Source organism: Lepidochelys olivacea (assembly GCF_965140295.1).
Source record: "Lepidochelys olivacea isolate rLepOli2 genome assembly, chromosome: 7".
Lineage (NCBI taxonomy): Eukaryota > Metazoa > Chordata > Testudines > Cheloniidae > Lepidochelys > Lepidochelys olivacea.
Genome location: NC_140417.1, coordinates 28,435,578 through 28,453,930, shown reverse-complemented (window position 1 = coordinate 28,453,930; position 18,353 = coordinate 28,435,578). Strand labels below are relative to the sequence as shown.

General features: G+C 37.8%; 1 protein-coding gene across 1 annotated transcript in view; it reads left to right on the top strand.

The window, feature by feature from the left end:
- The window catches only part of CACNA1D (calcium voltage-gated channel subunit alpha1 D), a 324,758-nt gene that overhangs the window by 163,222 nt on the left and 143,183 nt on the right, over positions 1–18,353 (top strand). Inside the window, exon 8 of the mRNA XM_084634450.1 lies at positions 2,240–2,343. Within this exon, the coding sequence (XP_084490576.1) occupies positions 2,240–2,343 (104 nt within the window). The remainder of the gene's footprint in view (positions 1–2,239; positions 2,344–18,353) is intronic.

Genomic DNA, 18,353 nt, shown 5'->3' with positions numbered 1-18,353 from the left:
AAAACTTATCAAGGTTTTCTTTCTCTGTTTAAAAAAGACTCAGATCTCTTATAGTAGCAATGTTAATGACAGGATTCAAATCCTTTAGCAGGACTTTGAGTGGAAGTTACATGTCTTTAACCCCTATTTCATGCCTTCCCCCCCACACACACTTTTAAAGAAGGAGGAAAAGCGTTCCCTAATGTTTGTTTCACAAAAATGTGCCCAACCCTATAGTCCTTAAAAAATTCTAATTTTAGTCAGTTGGATTTTTCCTGGAAAGGGACTGTAGGATCAAACCCAAAATGTCAACATGTGAACATGACAACCTAGAAAGAAAAGCCAGCACAATTTAACCTATTTTCCTTTCTTGGAATATTGTCAGAAATGACATGTGAAAAATATCTTGGTAATTGCACCCGTATATTTTCTTTTTCTTCTAAATATGACATTTTGGATTTCAGTGGATATGTTTCTTGATTCCATCTTTTGAAATGGATGTGGTGAGGTTCTCCAAAAATAGAGAATGAAAAATAAGTTTACATAAAGGTTGTATGCATATAAATAGAATATTCATGTTCAGTTAATTTAACCTTAATTTTATAACAACCACAACAAAACTTTTTACCATGTATGTATAAACTTCAGCTTTTATATAATTTTGGTTCAAAATCCCTTTCTGGAATGTTTCCATGTTTTCGGTTTGCAACTAAATTGGCTTAAATGTTATAGACAGTAAAAGCTTTGTTATCCGGCATGTTGGAGGGATGGGGGTGCCAGTTAATCAAAAATTCTGGTTAACTAAGAGTTATACTTACCAATGGAATACCAATTTTCAAAGAATTAAAATACAATAAAATTAATGAAGTATAAAATAGTATAGAGGTACTCATCAATCCAGTAGTAGTACTGCACTGCAAAGTGGTTGGTTTCTTGAAGCACTTTAGGTATGCACAGGTTAAGTTTCTATACAGTAGGTTATCTTATGACACTACATATCACTATGGGCAGTGTATGATGTACACCCAGATCACTAAAAATACACTGAACACTAAAACTATACTGAACATAATTTAATCTTTCTTTGATGATTCAGAAGGCACTCCAGGATCTTGCAGTGCCTCAGAGTCATCATTATCAATATCAGTTATCATTGTAGATGTAGAAGATTGGGCTGACTCTGTAATGATCCTATGATATATCCTAAAAGAAAAGGAGTACTTGTGCCACCTTAGAGACTAACAAATTTATTTGAGCATAAGCTTTTGTGAGCTACAGCTCACTTCATCGGATGAGCTGTAGCTCACGAAAGCTTATGCTCAAATAAATTTGTTAGTCTCTGAGGTGCCACAAGTTCTCCTTTTCTTTTTGCAGATACAAACTAACATGGCTGCTACTCTGAAACCTATGATATACCCTGGAATCTGCTTTTTTGAATAAATCCCTGGTATCAGTTTGCTTACTTCTGCCTCTTTTCCATAAAAGTAAAGTGCAGAATGTGCAATTGCATAACCTTCCGGGCAATATACTAGTCCTGGTTACTAGATAGAAGATTTGTATTGGGAGAAATCAGAAATGCCGGTTAATAGAGCTTTCTGGTTGATCAAATGCTGGATAACACAGGTTTTACTTTATAAATAAAACTTTTGAGTTACACAAATATATTCCCACTATATTTCTTAACAAACTGATTAAGAATATCTTACTGCACCCAATTATATATTTATGGTAAGGAGTTTATTGAAATTATTTGCTACAGAAAAATAATAGGATATTTATATTATTGCAATGAATCTGTTTTACCTTTTAGTGTATGCTTTTTAAAAGAAAATCCAAGTAGGTATAGGTAAGAAATATGCTGATATTAAAAATGAAAAAGATCCCAAATGTCTTAAATATCATTTTATAAGTATTGTTTTATTTTATATACTGAAGAGAAACATTTTCTCAAATTGGGATTGTGTGCAAAGTATTAAGCACAGAACAAAATTCCTGCTTTGCTACCTTTATATGTTTGGCAAAATAATTTTCATTTGCAAAGCTATGCAAGTCATTCTTTTCTTTCAGTGTGTGTGCTAGGAATGTGAAGTGAATGTGGCCAGTGCTTTACTTTTCCTCAGATGGGCCTCCAATGAATGTTAAGGAAAATGCATAGAATATTGTCTCACTGCATTATAAAGCTCTCTTTTCCTTTTCTCTAATTCTTCCTTATTACATACTATAGGAAACTACTTCTATAAGATCATCTTATTTCTTACAGATGAATGATGCTATGGGATTTGAATTGCCATGGGTGTATTTTGTCAGTCTCGTCATCTTTGGGTCATTTTTCGTACTAAATCTTGTTCTTGGTGTATTGAGCGGGTAAGCATACACCTTTTTCATCATGAAAGCAGAGTCCTGAATTCAGTTGCTATGAACACACAGGTTATATTATACAGGTGAGCTTATGTGCAGTATTGATGTGGTTTAAAAAGATCTTCCTCTCTTCCTGCAGTTGTCCTGTATACCTAAAGCAGAAACAGTTTACCATAACCAAGACATAGTCCCTGAAAATAAAGTACAGATACCAAAACCAGAGATTTGTCTTGAAAAATTTAAAATGTTACCAGCATATAGGCTTTGTGTTCATACTTAACTTGAGGCTAAATTATAAAACAAAACAAAACACTATAAATACCTTTCATTTAAATGTGATGTTTTAAAACATGCCTTCTGTTACAGGGCATAACATCTACAAATTTATTTGGGTAAGTAAAGAAGTTAAATATGAGTCCACTTGTCTTAAAAATTAACTAACAGATTTAATGGATATATTCAACATTCAAAAGAGGAACCAATTTTTCTTTTCCTAATAATATACAATGGAAACAAATTAGAGGCTGACGTGTAACTAAGTGCTGGAGATGACAGATACTAAAAAGTAGGGCTTATTTTGGAAGAAGGAACACCTACGTGATCTGGCAGCTGCTAAAAGGACTCTGCTATTTAATGAATGGCTGAATCATAACTTATTTCCTCACATTTTACAGGTAAATGATGCAATAGGATGTGACTGGCCATGGATCTATTTTGTTAGTCTTATCATCCTTGGCTCATTTTTCGTACTTAACCTGGTTCTTGGTGTACTTAGTGGGTAAGCAGTTGAGTTAACATTGTATATTTTGCTGCAACTTGTAAGGTAGCCTTTGCATTTATTCAAGCTTCTCAGTGATGGCTTTTTGCATGTGTCTTAAATCTTATGTCATCCTACCAACGTTTGCTCTTTTGACTGAATTGTGTAATCCTTGTGCCTGTATCTATCTGCGACATCATGTGTGTTTACAGTGCTTGCCAAAAACTATTCATTAAATGAGGCACTAATTACCTCATTGTAAAATTACTTCCAGTAGTCAGATACATTATTTTGCACACAATGAGAGATGGATGACACCTGTACAAACATTTTTCCGCTAGGTAAGAACCATTGTCCCCTTCTGAAAGCCTTACTTGTGTTTTTGTTCAAATGTATATAAAGTAAATAGAGCCCTCTTTATAATTACCACTCATGCATAGCAAATATTTTTAACAGGTGCACCAGGTTCTTTAATATACAGAGAGGGTATATTTGGATTATAAAGTTCCCTATTCTGCAGTGTCCTATTCTGTACTATAGTGCTGGGTATTATTAGTTCCCATTGACTTAAATGAGAGTTGCGGGCAACCAGCACTGTGCAGGATTGACCTTATACATTTATCTGAACTCAGCTGTCCATGTAGCATATTATTCAGTGATAAATTTATATGCAGTTTGTTGTTCCATGTACATAGAACCAAACAGATGTTAGCCAAATACTAATGAACTGACTGGGTGTTTTTATCTGTGGAGTATAGTTATAAAACGTGGTTTATGTTAAAGATCTTTTATGTTTGTTTAAGAATAAAGGAAAAGATACTACAGGTATTTGAACCTAAACTGAAACATTAGATACTGGTGTGAATTATATTATCTATAGTTAACTATGAATTAACAATTGAGGTTTGGAACAATGGCTTCTTGGGAACTTTGGGCCAGATTGTACTGTCATTGAAGTAAATGGAAAAATCTCTTTAATTTCAATGGGAGTAGGACCAAGCCTTATGAGAAAAAGCTAGAGTAGTTTGTGGTGTCACCAGACCTCGATTGTGTGCATAGCCTTCTTCACTATTTCTCCATGGTGTGCTTTTGATATTCAAAAAATATCACAATATTTTAAAGAGAAAATATGTTTTTTTTAGAGAATCAAGCACAAAATGTCCCATTACCCTGCTAAATATCTATTCTGTAAGATTCTGTTTGTCAAAGAGTTGGTTTTAAAAATATAATTTAAAAAATTATATGCTATTTATAGGGTAGGATTTCATTATGCGGAGAATTTGAGGAAAATAGGGAAAGTGATGAATTACCTGAATGTCACAAGCTTTCTGTAAGGAGGAAGGGGAAGAAAGGAAAAGAGAGAGTGAATAAAGGCAGGTGATGATTGTCTGATTTAGGCCTCAATCCTACAAAGTCTTACACACATTCTTAGTTTATATATTGTGAACAGTCCCACTGATTTCATTATATTCAGTGACAAATGTGTAAGTCTTTGCAAGATTCAGGGGTTATTTTTTATGTCTCAATCTCACTGAAAAAGAGGAGTGAGAAGGAAGAGGAAGAGAGAGGAGGATGTTTGCTGCATGATTTACCTCTGATACTTTGATGCCAACATCTAACATTCCTTGTGACTCCAGAGCTCTCACTGAAGTAAATGCAGGACCAGGCTTTCAATGATCCCATCTCCTGAGCCTTGGAAGGGTCATTTTTAGCAATTATTTTCCTCCTATCCTGTGAAGCTGTGCTCTGGGAGCAATTAATTAAATATACCTCCTTTCTGCTGCCAGACTCAGATGTGTTGTTATTGGTTTAGTTCTTTTTTTTTTTTTAATTTGTAAGGAATAGGAATATCAGATCTGATATCATAATCCACACAAAGCCTAGGAAATTCAGATAGACAAACTTATAGCCAATTTTAATGTTGAGATAGTAAAATTTAAATGTTTTATAAAGCTCGCTAATATTTTAAATGCAGTGGGGCCAGTTAAATGTTTTCTTTTGCATTTTTACTACTAGGTAAAATTTTACTGGGTGGGCCAGATATTCCCTATATACTTAGAATGGGGACTCTGGCTAGAACTGGTGAAAAGGTAAAATGAAACTTTTTATCTGCTCCTGTATTGTATTTGCCAACCCAAACATTTGGGATAGAGATTCTAGAAGGCTAAATACAATTCCCTGCTGCTAGCCCAATTAGCCAAGTTTCGTAAAGGCAATTGTTGCAGCAGCAGGCATGCAGTATCTCCTGTTATGTGTGCCCATTCTGAGGTGAGTCAGTGGCCAGTGGATCCATGAAGTGGTTGATCCATTAGTCCAGAGATCTCATTCTTTCCCCAAGTCCCTGTCACCCACCTTCAATTGCAGCTGCACTGGGATGTCCACAGCACATAAGGTAAAGTCCTCTCAAATTTAGTTCCCTCCCCTGGGCTGCATAAGTGGACTGGCTCAGCAGCACTTTGAGCCTTTTGTGACCCTGGAGGAATGAACAGGGTTTGCCCCAAAGTAAGCAATCTAACACTCTCATCTCCAGATTGTATGTGACTTCCATGTTTAAGAAAAATGACGTAAATACATTGTAATACAAATTCCACTATATTTAAAACATATAATCTCCAGAGGTTTTCTTTAGGCCTGTAGGGATTTATGTGTAAAAAATCAATGTTAGCAAAATCCTCAGAACATACTAGTATTTATCGGTAGAAAACTAGTGTTTTTCACGAGTCAGGTGTAAAATGTGTAGCATAAGTGTTCTTTATTCTTATCAGAAAAGTTCTCAGCGTGCCTTTCAGATTTGTTTTTTACCTTCTCCAAAATGTCAAATGAAACTTAATTCATGATAAACCTAACAAATTGTTCTAAACTGACCAAACTCTAGTAGTACAAATATAACACCAACTGATTTAAAAAACAGGGCTCTGCACACAGATATTTGGATTTTAAAAGCTGAAATCTGATTTGTGTCTTAATATGCCTTTTTTCCTTATGATGGCATTTCTGTAGTGTCAGGTTATTCTGTGTACATTTAAATCTGTCTGCTGTTTTTATCTCTCTTTTCTGTTTTAAAATACTCATTCATTGTCTTTGCACTCCTGTCTTATTCTGTGGCCACCTACACCATCATATTCTGTACTGCCTCTCTCTTGTGCACTGCGTATTTGATATGTTGTTTAGATATTGTACATGTGGATGACACTGATGATTTGGGAGATCTTTTGTTTTACATCTAGCCCTTTCTGAAGGTGAGTATGTCCTGATCATCAATGTAAATTGTATCTCCTTAAGTCGTCATGCATTAAAATGAAATTAATAATTTTATTTTTAATGGCTGATATTTAAAATGAGAGAACTAACACAGAGAGGCCTCTATACCTAGTAAATATTTTAATTTTAAGACACAAGCTGACAAGAGAGGATTTGTTCTAAATATTCCCTCCAATAGTAAACTTCAGTGGGGATTCACAAATAAAAATTAGATCAGCATAAACCATTTTCCAGTAATTCACCTTATCAAAAGTCTTGCATTTGTTTTCTCTTTATTAACCACTGGTCCTGACTCTGTCTTTCTCACAGTGAAATTTCAATGGCAAAACTATTTTAGTTGCATGATATTACTACAAACAAAGGCTGGTTTGTCCTCATCCCTGTGCAGGTGCATAAGGGGTTGGTGGCAGAAGCATTTCCCATCTTACACCTCTGTGCGTGAATTAGGCATGACCTACTTGGGGAGAATGCAAAGGGTGGAAGAGCTGCCCCTCAAGTACAGTGCCTTGCAGCCCAGGAAAGAGTTATTGCTGAGTCAGTCAAAATTCTTCCCCTGGCTTTTACTGCAATGTGACCATTCTGCACTCTCTCCACCACTGGATGCAGATTAAGGCCACAATCTGCCCCTAAATATAAATACTGTCTGAGTAAGGTAATAGGATCAAACCTTCCAACCCCTGTTTTATCTTCCAGACAAGGTACTTTCTTGTCTTTCAGATACAGATAATACAAAGAAGAGTCATAAAAGTAAAGATCTGATGTTAAATGAAGTTTAAATAACTAACAGTACAGGTGAGACTAAGTCATACAAGGCCTGATCCTGCAGTCAGTTGGTGATTTGCTTGAGTAAAGACTGCTGGATAGGACTTATAGCCAAGCAGCTTTTGTGTATTTTACCTAAGAAAAGTTTGTGGCTCACTTCTTCATGTTCAGTATGTACTGCATGTATTAAATGTTCTCATAACACATCTGTTCAGCATATGAAGGTGCAACAACCATTAAGAAGGCAGTCAGATGATAATGGGTCATGTACTATACAGCTCTAATACATTGTTTGGGATAAAACTAACTAGTAAAAGATACATAGGTATGCAATAATTATTTTGCTGTGACTTTTGTGGGCCAAGTTCAGATGTGATTTGTAAAGCAGTGTAAATTAGACTCTCTTAGTTTCAGCTAGATTTCTTGAGACACAGAAGTTAGGATAGCAGCAAATGCAATGTTCAGCTTACATCTTTTTCTGATTCTTTGGGTAGAGATAGATTTAGTAAGTAGGTGCATAACTGTAAGGGAATCTAACCACTTAAGAGAGTTTTACACAACTCAGCAGGGCTCAGCTGGAAGCCACACCTGAAAGTAATTAACAAGTGAATTCTAACTCCGCTGTTGGCTGCAGGCTGCTGTTTCCATTGGAATTACTGTTTGTTAGTGAGAAAAAGAAAAGTGAAGTGTATGCTGGTGCTTGTTTAATTGTCATCAAAGCTAACATTTTTATCCATGGCAATGGGTGTGAACAGCAGTGCCAGTGCACCAGATGACATCATTTTTTGCTCTTTTATTTTAACTGCTTCTTTCATGAGACTGATCCAAAACATTCACATTCACTTATCTCCTTCAGAATAGCCTTCAGTAATCTGACAGGCAGGCAGGCAGGCACACATTAGCTGAGCATTTGCACCATGGGCCACATTTTCAAATTCACGTTGTTCTTGCAGTATTTGTCCACACAGATGCTTACCTGAAACCGAGGAGGGCTTAGCTGCTACAAAGCTGGTCTTTAGCCACCTTTGCATTCCCCTTATCATAGCCGTGGAGCCAGGGGAGCTACTCAGGCCAGGGGCTGACCACTTTTTGGTTGGGCTAAACCTGAGAGGTGCTGAGACCTCATGTGCCTGGTCGCAGTGCCATTCACTCATATTTGGAGAGGGTGTGGCGGGGATCAGACTGTTGTAGGGGAGTGGAGGGATGCCTAAGCAGGGAAGAGGAGATCAGTTCGGGGAGAGGGGACAAATCTGTGCTCCACAAAAACTTTAAATGGTGCTCTGAAGCCCCTGTCCTTATCCTAGTATGATCTGTCTTGGATCCCCTTGCATACCCTCTAGGGCTGCCTGTGGTCCTGACGGTACCCAGAATTTGCTATTGTACAGGGATCTGTGGTTATGCTTTCTTTTGCTAGCTGTGTCCACAGGGCCAAACACAGGGAGGTGGGTGTAAGGTAGCAGGCACTACAGTTGCTCTGATCCATTCAAGGATCTCCCTAGGCAGGTGGACTAGGCAAGGCAATTTTAGGGCAGCTTTACACTGATGGAGCAGCACAGAGTAGTCCTATCACAGCTGAGGAGCTGGCCTTAAAGATCCAATTCTGAGAGATACTGAAGGTCTCCAGAGAGGTGCTCAGCACCTCACAAGGTGGGGCCCATGCACTCTGAGCTCATAAATCCCATAAAGTACAAGGCACAGAAATTGATAGTGGGTCTTGTTTGTATTGATCTGCATTACAGCTTAAAATAAAATAGAATATTAGGTACATTACCCAAAAACAGAGTGTGGAGGGGAAATGCATAAACATACATGTACCTTTCAGATACCTTTTCAAGTAAAAATAATATCTCACTAATTCAATACACACGACTGTTTTTCTATGAACAAAGAAATAATAAATGACAAAACTTCATTATTTATTTATCAAGAGGCACAGCTTTTAATGATTTATGGTAATCTATTCCTCAAGACAGTCCTTATCATTGGAGGTTGTATTCTGTTGAAGACATTTTTTGCTGAAGGCATTAGTACTTCTTTGGGTAGCCATGGGAACAAATAAGAAGATCTTTCAAATACATTAATAAATCTCTGTAAGTTGCATTTTACTTCCTTCCTTAAGAACACCAAAGCATATGCTTTGACATGTCCTTATATATATCCTCCTACATGAAAGTCTTGCAGGTTACTAAAATAGTTTAAATATTTTTTTGCATCTCATTACTATGACACTATTTGCAATGCAGCAATATATGTGTAAAATAATTCTAGGAACTAAGAGCAAAGCACTCATACATGCAAATCTCACCTGCAATGATAATCAGTTTATGTAATGTAAAACATGCTAGCCAAGATAAGCATGTACACCTAAGAACCCTTATCTACAGGACACATGGAAAAATCATAGAAAAGGACATTTAAATAATGATACACAAAATAGAAAATGGCAGTGAACTGTCATCCATAGTCTCCTGGCTAAAGGAAAATGAACAGATTTTGACAGTGTTCCTTTTCTTGGCAGAGCAAAGGCTTAATAGAAAAAAAAGCAAAAGGAAAAGATAAAAAGTATATAAATAAACAAAGCATGCATGAGAAAGGAGAGGAAATGGTATTCAGCTCTAGAACTCTGCAGGTTATGAACTGAACTATGTTATTTTATTGTTGTGCGAGTGACCACATGGCTGACTGAAATAAAAGTCTGACTCTGCCATAACATTAAAAAAATAAAGGGAGGGGGAAATAAATTCTTGGTAAAAGAAAGGGCAGGCAGATCAAATGTACCAACAATAAATACTCATCAAATGGTTTTAGCCATCTGCAACCTCAACCCAAACTACAATCCAATTCCCATCAAAATCAGTGAAAGTGTTTCCATTGTCTTCAGTGGAAGCTGGATCAGGGTGAAATACAACAGGCTTTATTTTGGACTCACTTATCTGCTCAGGTTTCTTAGAGCTTGATCCTGTGCAGTGCTGATCACTTACTGGAAGGTGGTTAGCACTATCAACTCCAAAAATGTTATGGGTCTTGAGGGTGCTCATTACATTGGCAGATTGAGCCCATTAAGAGATGTAGTAACACACATAAAAAGCACCCTTCCACAATGTAAATTCCGCTAATAAATCCATCATGCCTTTGTTTAGTGCTGACTCAAAAAGGTCCCTTCCTTGGAGAAATGCAGCATGCCTTCAGGTTGCTCACACACATAACAGGACTCCACTTTTCAGTTATAACAATGAGGAGTCCTTATGGCACCTTAGAAACTAACAAATTTATTTGGGCATAAACTTTCGTCGGCTAAAACCCACTTCATCAGATGCATGGAGTGGAAAATACAGTAGGTAGGTATAAATACACAGCACATGAAAAGAAGGGAGTTGCCTTACCAAGTGGGGGGTCAGTGCTAATGAGCCAATTCAGTTAAGGTGGAAGTGGGCTATTCTCAACAGTTGACAAGAAGGGGTGAATACCAAGGGAGGAAAAATCACTTTTGTAGTGCTAATGAGGCCAATGTAGTCAGGGTGGCCCATTTCAAACAGTTGACAAGAAGGTGTGAGTATCAGCAGGGGGAAATTAGTTTTTGTAGTGACTCATCCACTCCCAGTCTTTATTCAAGCCTAATTTGATGGTGTCTTTCAGTCATGTGTGCTAACAAGCCAGCATCTTGCATGGAGCTGGCTCTATGCCATTCAATTAGTCCACTACCCCTGCATAAGTCTGTCACCTCTAGCTGCACTCCTTTGTGCAGCAGAACTGCACCAGGACTGCCATGGCCAGAATGCACTGTATATTTTGCTCAATTGCTAACTTTAACTGAATAAATTAACTAAATAAAGTAAGTGAATATTGTACATCATGTTTTCCTTATAAAGGACCAATCCTCCTTACTTGAGCTAAACTCCCATTGGGATCAATAGGAGTTCAGGATAAATAAAGACTGCAGGACCCAGCATACAGTTATTTTAGACTTGCAACAGAGCAAGTAACCATACTTTATATAAAAACCCAGTAATTAAGTATATAGTCTACATTATAGTTTGTTTATTTTATTTGTCTATCTGTTTCATGGTATGTGCGCAATCGGGTGTGAGTGCTTGCGTATATTTATTTGTACTGTTTAAAGTTTGAATTCTTTCCCTGAAACCCTCTCTGTGTACAATTCATCCACATTGTACATATGTGAATACAAAAAATTCCATTATTATGTGAGTCCTCTCTTCAGACAAATGGGAATTTGAGGAATCTGCATTGATGGCTGGGTAGATTATATCAGTGGTTCTCAGTGCTGTGTTCTGGCTCTTCTCATTTAGGAGACAGTCCTTTAAGGACTCTAAGGTTGGTCTAACCTGCCCTGAGTTAGGGCTGAACCAGGCAGAGAATCAGAGCTGTAACGAGCTCCCAGACTGCATGTCCCCCACCTCCACTCTGCTACGCTAAGCAATGCTCCCCCACAGCAGAAAATCTATCCCAATGTAAAGAGAGAACCTCTGTTTATGCATAGAAGCAGGAACCATTTGGCTTCTTTAGAAAGACCTGGCATGAAATAATTGCCCCAGAGTGTCAGAGCATGAATGTACACTGCTGCAATTTGTATGCTTCTGCCTCAGCATTGCTTGCTGCAGGTGGTACTGTACTTGCATAAAGAAAAGGAGTACTTGTGGCACCTTAGAGACTAACCAATTTATTTGAGCATAAGCTTTCGTGAGCTACAGCTCACTTCATCAGATGCATGCATCTGTACTTGCATAGATACACTGATCAGGGGCAGTCTCCAGATCCTCATTTGGCAAAGAGACAAGAGAGACATTTTCACTCAGCAAGGAGCAAAGCTGCCAGTCCAGTCACTAAATACACTGGATTCTTGAAGGGGAATCTGTAAGCAATTCTGTACTCAGTGATCTCACATCTGCACTGTGAACCCAACCAACTTTGACTCAGTTATAATAAGGCTGCCTTTTGTAGAGTAGACAGGACTTCAGAAAACTTTACTCTGGTTACAAAATATTATTTAAAAAAAAAGGAGTACTTGTGGCACCTTAGAGACTAACAAATTTATTTGAGCATAAGCTTTCGTGAGCTACAGCTCACTTAAGGACCTGTGTGTGCTACAAATTACGATCATGTTGAACTTGATCAATGGACAGTCACGTTACAGGCAGATTTTGTCTCCTGATTCAGTGGTGCTGTATTTGGGAAAAAGGGGAAATCGGAATTAAGTGGAGAATAGGTCACTAATCAAAAGGCAGGTTACTTTGAAGGAAGAAGATACTTTGAAGGAAAATAGAGAAGTTGATGAAAAGCATATTTGATTTTAAGATTTTGTAGAAGTGTTTCTCATTGGGCCAGACTTGCAAAAAGATATCCCTCGCAATGTTGGCATGCTGGCCTATAAAGTCTTAGCCTGGGAGCATGTTGTGTTTAAAAATATGAATCAGGAATCAGTTTGGCTGTTTTTAAACTGTAGGACTTAAAACAAAAATAGAAGTTTGTTGACTCATATGCTTGTTAAATGCTCATTAAAAGAGCTTTATTTTTAAACTGAGATTTTACAGGCAATAGGCCAGAGTTTGAGCTCATACATGCTAGTGTAACCCAAAGTAACTTTGCCAAAGTTTATAGTTTACACTGGTGTGAAAGCAGAGTCTGGCCCAATCAAATTTGGGGGAGGACACCTATGAAGACGATAGTGATAACAAGCTAATCCCATATGGCGAAATTCTACTCTCACACTTGCACACATGGTTTCTATTAACTTAAGAGAAGGCCAGGTGTGTATGTCTAAGGGATGATTTTTTCACCATTGTACTGTGACAGAAAACCTACCATACAGCCAAATTCTGCATTCAGTTAAACCTATTCAACTCCACTGAAGTTAACACATGGTTGTAAATGGAGACCCAGGAAGGAAATTACACTCCCTTACATGATCAGCTGTTTTTTTAAATAAAAGTGAAAAACATCATAATCTTGGAGATAGAATGCTGCTGCAACTCCCCCCACTGATAAATTGCAGTCATGCTTCACCATGACAATGCCTGACTTCTACGCTGTGTTTACAAAACCCCCCAAAACCTAACTGTGTATGTAGAGGACTGTGTTTAATTCCCCGCGTGCATTTATTTTAATAAAAAGTGAAAGTTAGTAGCTGGTTCAGCCCTGAGTGAAGTGCTGCTAGAAGTAGCAGCCGTGCCAATTGTTGCTTTTTTAAATGACTTATTTTACTTTGATCCTTTCAATAGCAGCAGCTTTCAATAGTGCTTCACCCAGAAACACCATATATCCATCACTCTTATGAAGCAAACCTGAACAACTTAATTGAGGAAATCAAGAAGTCGTAGTACCAGCCAACAAAAGTCCCTTGTCTTGATTCCATAGCACACCAGGGTATCTATTTTCTCAAGAGATACCACCCCTGGGATAGCAGACCCACAGCTAAGTTGGCAAATCACGGAAACAAGAACTGCCCCTTTTGTACCCTCTGTATCCAATATGAGCTTAAAACCAGCCTTCTGTGAAGAAAACAGGATTTTCTAAAGCAGTGGCTCTCAACCTTTCCAGACTACTGTACCCCAATCAGGATTCTGGTTTGTCTTGCGTAACCCAAGTTTCACCTCACTTAAAAACTACTTGCTTACAAAATCAGACATAAAAATACAGAAGTGTCAGAGCACACTATTACTTAAAAATTGCTTACTTTCTTATTTATACCATATAATTATAAAATAAATCAATTGGAATATAAATATTGTACTTACATTTCAGTGTATAGGGCAGTATAAACAAGTCATTGTCTCTATGAAATTTTAGATTGTACTGACTTCGCTAATGCTTTTTATGTAGCCTGTTGTAAAACTAGGCAAATATTTAGGTGAGTTGATGTGCCCCTGGAAGACCTCTACATACCCCCAGGGGTACATGTATCCCTGGTTGAGAACCACTGTTCTAAAGGACTTATGACCCTGTCTGCCGAAACAATTAAACTTTTTAAAATTTCTAATAAAGCACTTAATTCTCAGACAGATCTGCTGAGTGGCTTTTTTTTCATAAACATTTTTGTAAAAGGAGATGCCCTTTTAAAGTATCTCCTCTCAGGATGCTTGGTAGAGAGTAGTAAATGGAAAGTGCTTGCTGGTGTTCTCCAGCTTCATTAAAATACCATCTAATAAATCAGGATTATGTTCTGTGTATGCCAAATCTAATTTTTTTGAATTAAGTCCTAACTGGGAAGAGCTGTAGTAAATGCCTCCATATTTAGTTTCTGCAATATCAAGTGAAAGACAAAAGTGGAGTGCTTGCATGTGAAGAGCTTTTTAATTCTTGAATAAATTAAACAATTAATATATTTGCTTTGCGAAAAGACCCAAGGCAGTTCATGGAACACTTTTATGCCACTCTAGGAAGGTAATATACTGACACCAAACTTAGATGTAATATTTAAAAGTAAGAGGCTTTCTATTATTTCCATGTCATACAGTATTGGCAACACAATACCTTACCTATGGTTGCACATATCTTATTAAAAATATGTGGGCTAAATTCTGCAGTTCTTAGTTGATTAAAACTCACATCTATTTCCTAATATGTCGTTTCATGTGAAGAAAAGATACTAGCTTCAAAAGAAAAGGAGTACTTGTGGCACCTTAGAGACTAACCAATTTATTTGAGCTGTAGCTCACGAAAGCTTATGCTCAAATAAATTGGTTAGTCTCTAAGGTGCCACAAGTACTCCTTTTCTTTTTGCGAATACAGACTAACACGGCTGTTACTCTGATAGCTTCAAAAGAATAAGTTCTTCAACAATTGTCCCTGTGATATCATATTAACTGGGAAGTATTTTCTGATGAGGGCTGACAAAATTCAGTTCCTACACTAAATAAAAGTAGTACTTGTGGCACCTTAGAGACTAACATATTTACCTTCAGTCCTTTTGGAATGATGTCCATCTGTTTGCATTTGGAAAGGAAGATGATGTCTGTCTGTATCTGTACGAGTTTTTTCATGAAGTTGAAAGATTTCCACTCCATACGGCTAAATTCAGTGCCTTGCATAATGACTGGTTTCAGAGTTGCAGCTGTGTTAGTCTGTATCCGCAAAAAGAAAAGGAGTACTTGTGGCCTTAGGTACTCCGTTGCTAACACAGCTGCTACTCTGAAACCTACACTAAATAAAGAGACATAAAATTTATACTAAAATTGATCATTACAGCCTGTGTTTGAATTTCAGCCCTTAATGAACAACTGTACCAAACTGAGAAAGGATGGAGAGAACAGGTTTAATTTTAAGGAGGGGCTCATGAAAGCTTCTTAAACTGTCTATGGTCACTGAGTTTTGTATAAAAATTTAATGGGGAAGAACTTTTCAGATCTTGACATATCCCTAGGTAGTAGTTCCTTTAAGAAAAAAGAAATACTGAAAGGGGAAAATTTCTAAGGAAGTTTACACCAGTGTAGACTTTGTCGGTTGGCAAACTAAAATGTAGGATTGGCAGTGGAGGGCCTGCATTGGTAAATCTAGTGGTATTAACAATCCATACCTTTTAGAAATATGTGATGTGGAATGAAAAAATTTTCAGGGTGTAACAGTTGAAATTCAGAGTGTGAGGATATCATATTCTCCTATTTAGTTGGGGGCTCCCACTGCTTTCTCTATCAATGCGGCTGTAGCTCCCACTCCCACAAAGGTCAGCATAAATCCAGACTATCTTCTGTAAGGTGTGCCAGTCTGTGGACACTGGGGTTTACCAGGGACTATGGACAGTGTAGGGATTTTGTGGAAATGTTGTTGTAAATTCAAAGGGATCTTTTTCCACATTGGGTCTGCCACTGATGGTTTGTGTTATGCTTGAATATACATTTCCAGATTTCATGACAATTACAAGTACAGCTGCTTTACTGAGCTCACTGTTCAACCAAATATTAATGCCATTGCTCTTGAAATAATGGGTCAAATATATATAGTTTGGAGTTGAATCATGTGTGAATCCCAAGAAAATATCTTTTATTTACATGGAAAGCGACAGTGAATAAGAGCAGTATAAACTGGTCTCCTTCACGTGTAAATTATACAGAGAGAACAGCTAGGTGAGGTAATATCATTTATTGGACCAATTTCGGTTTGTGGAAGGGACAAGCTTTTGAGCTCCACAGAGCTCTTCCTCTTCCTGTGAAGTTCAAAAGCTTGTCCCTTCCATCAATAAAAGGTATTACCTCACCTACCTTATCTCTCTCATGACCAACACGGCAACAACAACGCTGCAAACTATAAATTATACAATCATTCAAAATGGGAGAAAACTAAATAGATTCTACTCTGCTATTTATTTTTTTAGATTTATTTACATATTCTCACAATTCTTTAAACAGTATTAAAATAATTGCAGCTCATATTTTGACAGGTTCTTCTTATCAATAAATTAGTGAAGGTTATAAGTAGGTTATGTCCCTGCACCATAATCATGCCTCTCCCTGGAATAGCAGTGTCAGGGGCCACCCATCCACACAAGATCCGTCTGCTGGGCTGGTGGTGGCTTGCCACTGCTCCTCTTTGGAGTACAGTTCCCTCACTGGACTACAGCGCCTTGTCTTCAGGAGGGCTGGGTTCTGTATGGGTGAGGGATAACTCAGCCTCCAGTCAACCGAGAAGATTCTGCAGGGGGAGGACTCAGAGAATGGAGCTGAATACTCTATTAAGATGAACAGGGCAGTTCATACCTCTCAGAACTATTGTTTCAGTCTGCATTATTTACACTCAGGTAATGTTTACAAGGTTTTCTTGGCAACCATGAGGTCTAGAAACAATTTATTTTTGAATGAAAGTTGCAATTTCAATGGCATAGCCAGGGCGGAAGCCTTAGGTATGTGCCCATACTTATTCCTTAATACAGCCCTGTGCCCAAGAGTACTCTGCACTATCTGTATATCAGGGAGCACGGCTCCCAGTTGGCACTCTCTGTAATAAAGTGGATGGAGGAATGTGGGTCATCAGACGCAGGGCTACACAAATTCACTGGCCAAAACTCTCCTAAGGAGACCACAGGGTGTGTCTCCCTGGCTGTCCCACTTTCTGTCTCTGGGTTGGGAGGGATTCTATCCATCCTGCCAAACTGGACATAGGTCCACTGTGCAAGAACCTGTGTGCATTGCCCAAGAGTTGGTCCCATCTCATAAGTCTGCAGTTTTCTTTCCAGAAAGTCATTAATTTTCTTAACTTTCAATAAATCTATCTCAACACAAATATCTAAATTAGTATTCTATTAAAAATACAGAAGGCCAAATTCTTCTCTTACTTGCACTGGTGTAAAATCTTAGTAACTTCATTGACTTCAATAGTGTTACTCTAGATTTACAGTGGTGTAACTGAGGGCAGAATCTAATTTGCAGAAGATACGTTGATGCCATTTGTATTTGCACTAGTTAAACGCAATGTTTCGATTCACTAATGGCTCTTCCACTTTTGAAGTGTGCTATCTTTTAAGGCCTGACCCTGGAAATGCTGGCTACTGGTATAGCATTTACTGCTGGTGTATGCCCAGATTGATTTTAGATATATACATGTGAATGTGTGTGTGTTTATAAATGCATACATCCGCCATGTTTTATCTTCTTCCTTATGACAATGTAAGGAACCTTCTCACGCTCCCCTAAAGCTGCTCCTGCTGCTACTTGTGTGTATTCCCAGTTATGTCTCCAGGCTTACCAAGAAAAATAAGTCATTGCTACTTGTTACTCCTCTTAGCACTGCAGAGCCAATACCACACTGGGACAGTGCGCTGCTCTCTTTTCTGGCGTGTACATTCATCATCAACAGCAATGTTAAGTATTTTCCACTCCCAAATCCTTATTTGTGATAATGCACAAGAGCAAAAAGAGCTCAATTTGACTTTCAGATTCCATGTTAAAATTTATAGGGCTGGTGGTTAGGGAAAACATCTTTTTGCTTGTAAACTGAGCAAATTTGACCTGGAAATCAAAGATTCAAGAAATTAGGAACCCCACAATGCCATTTCCCAGTCACTTTTCAGAGTATAACTGCACATGAAAAGCCAGATTTTAAGCAAAGCCTCAACCCAGCCTCCTTATTTTGTGAGCACAATTCTGGGCCTGCCTTTCATCTCCTGCAAGAACTGTGGATGGAAATATTAGTATTTAGCTAAGCGATAGGCAGGCAGAAATAGTTAATTAGCTAGCTAATATTATATATCTCTCTATTGCATTTTCCTTCTCTATGGATTATAAGTGGC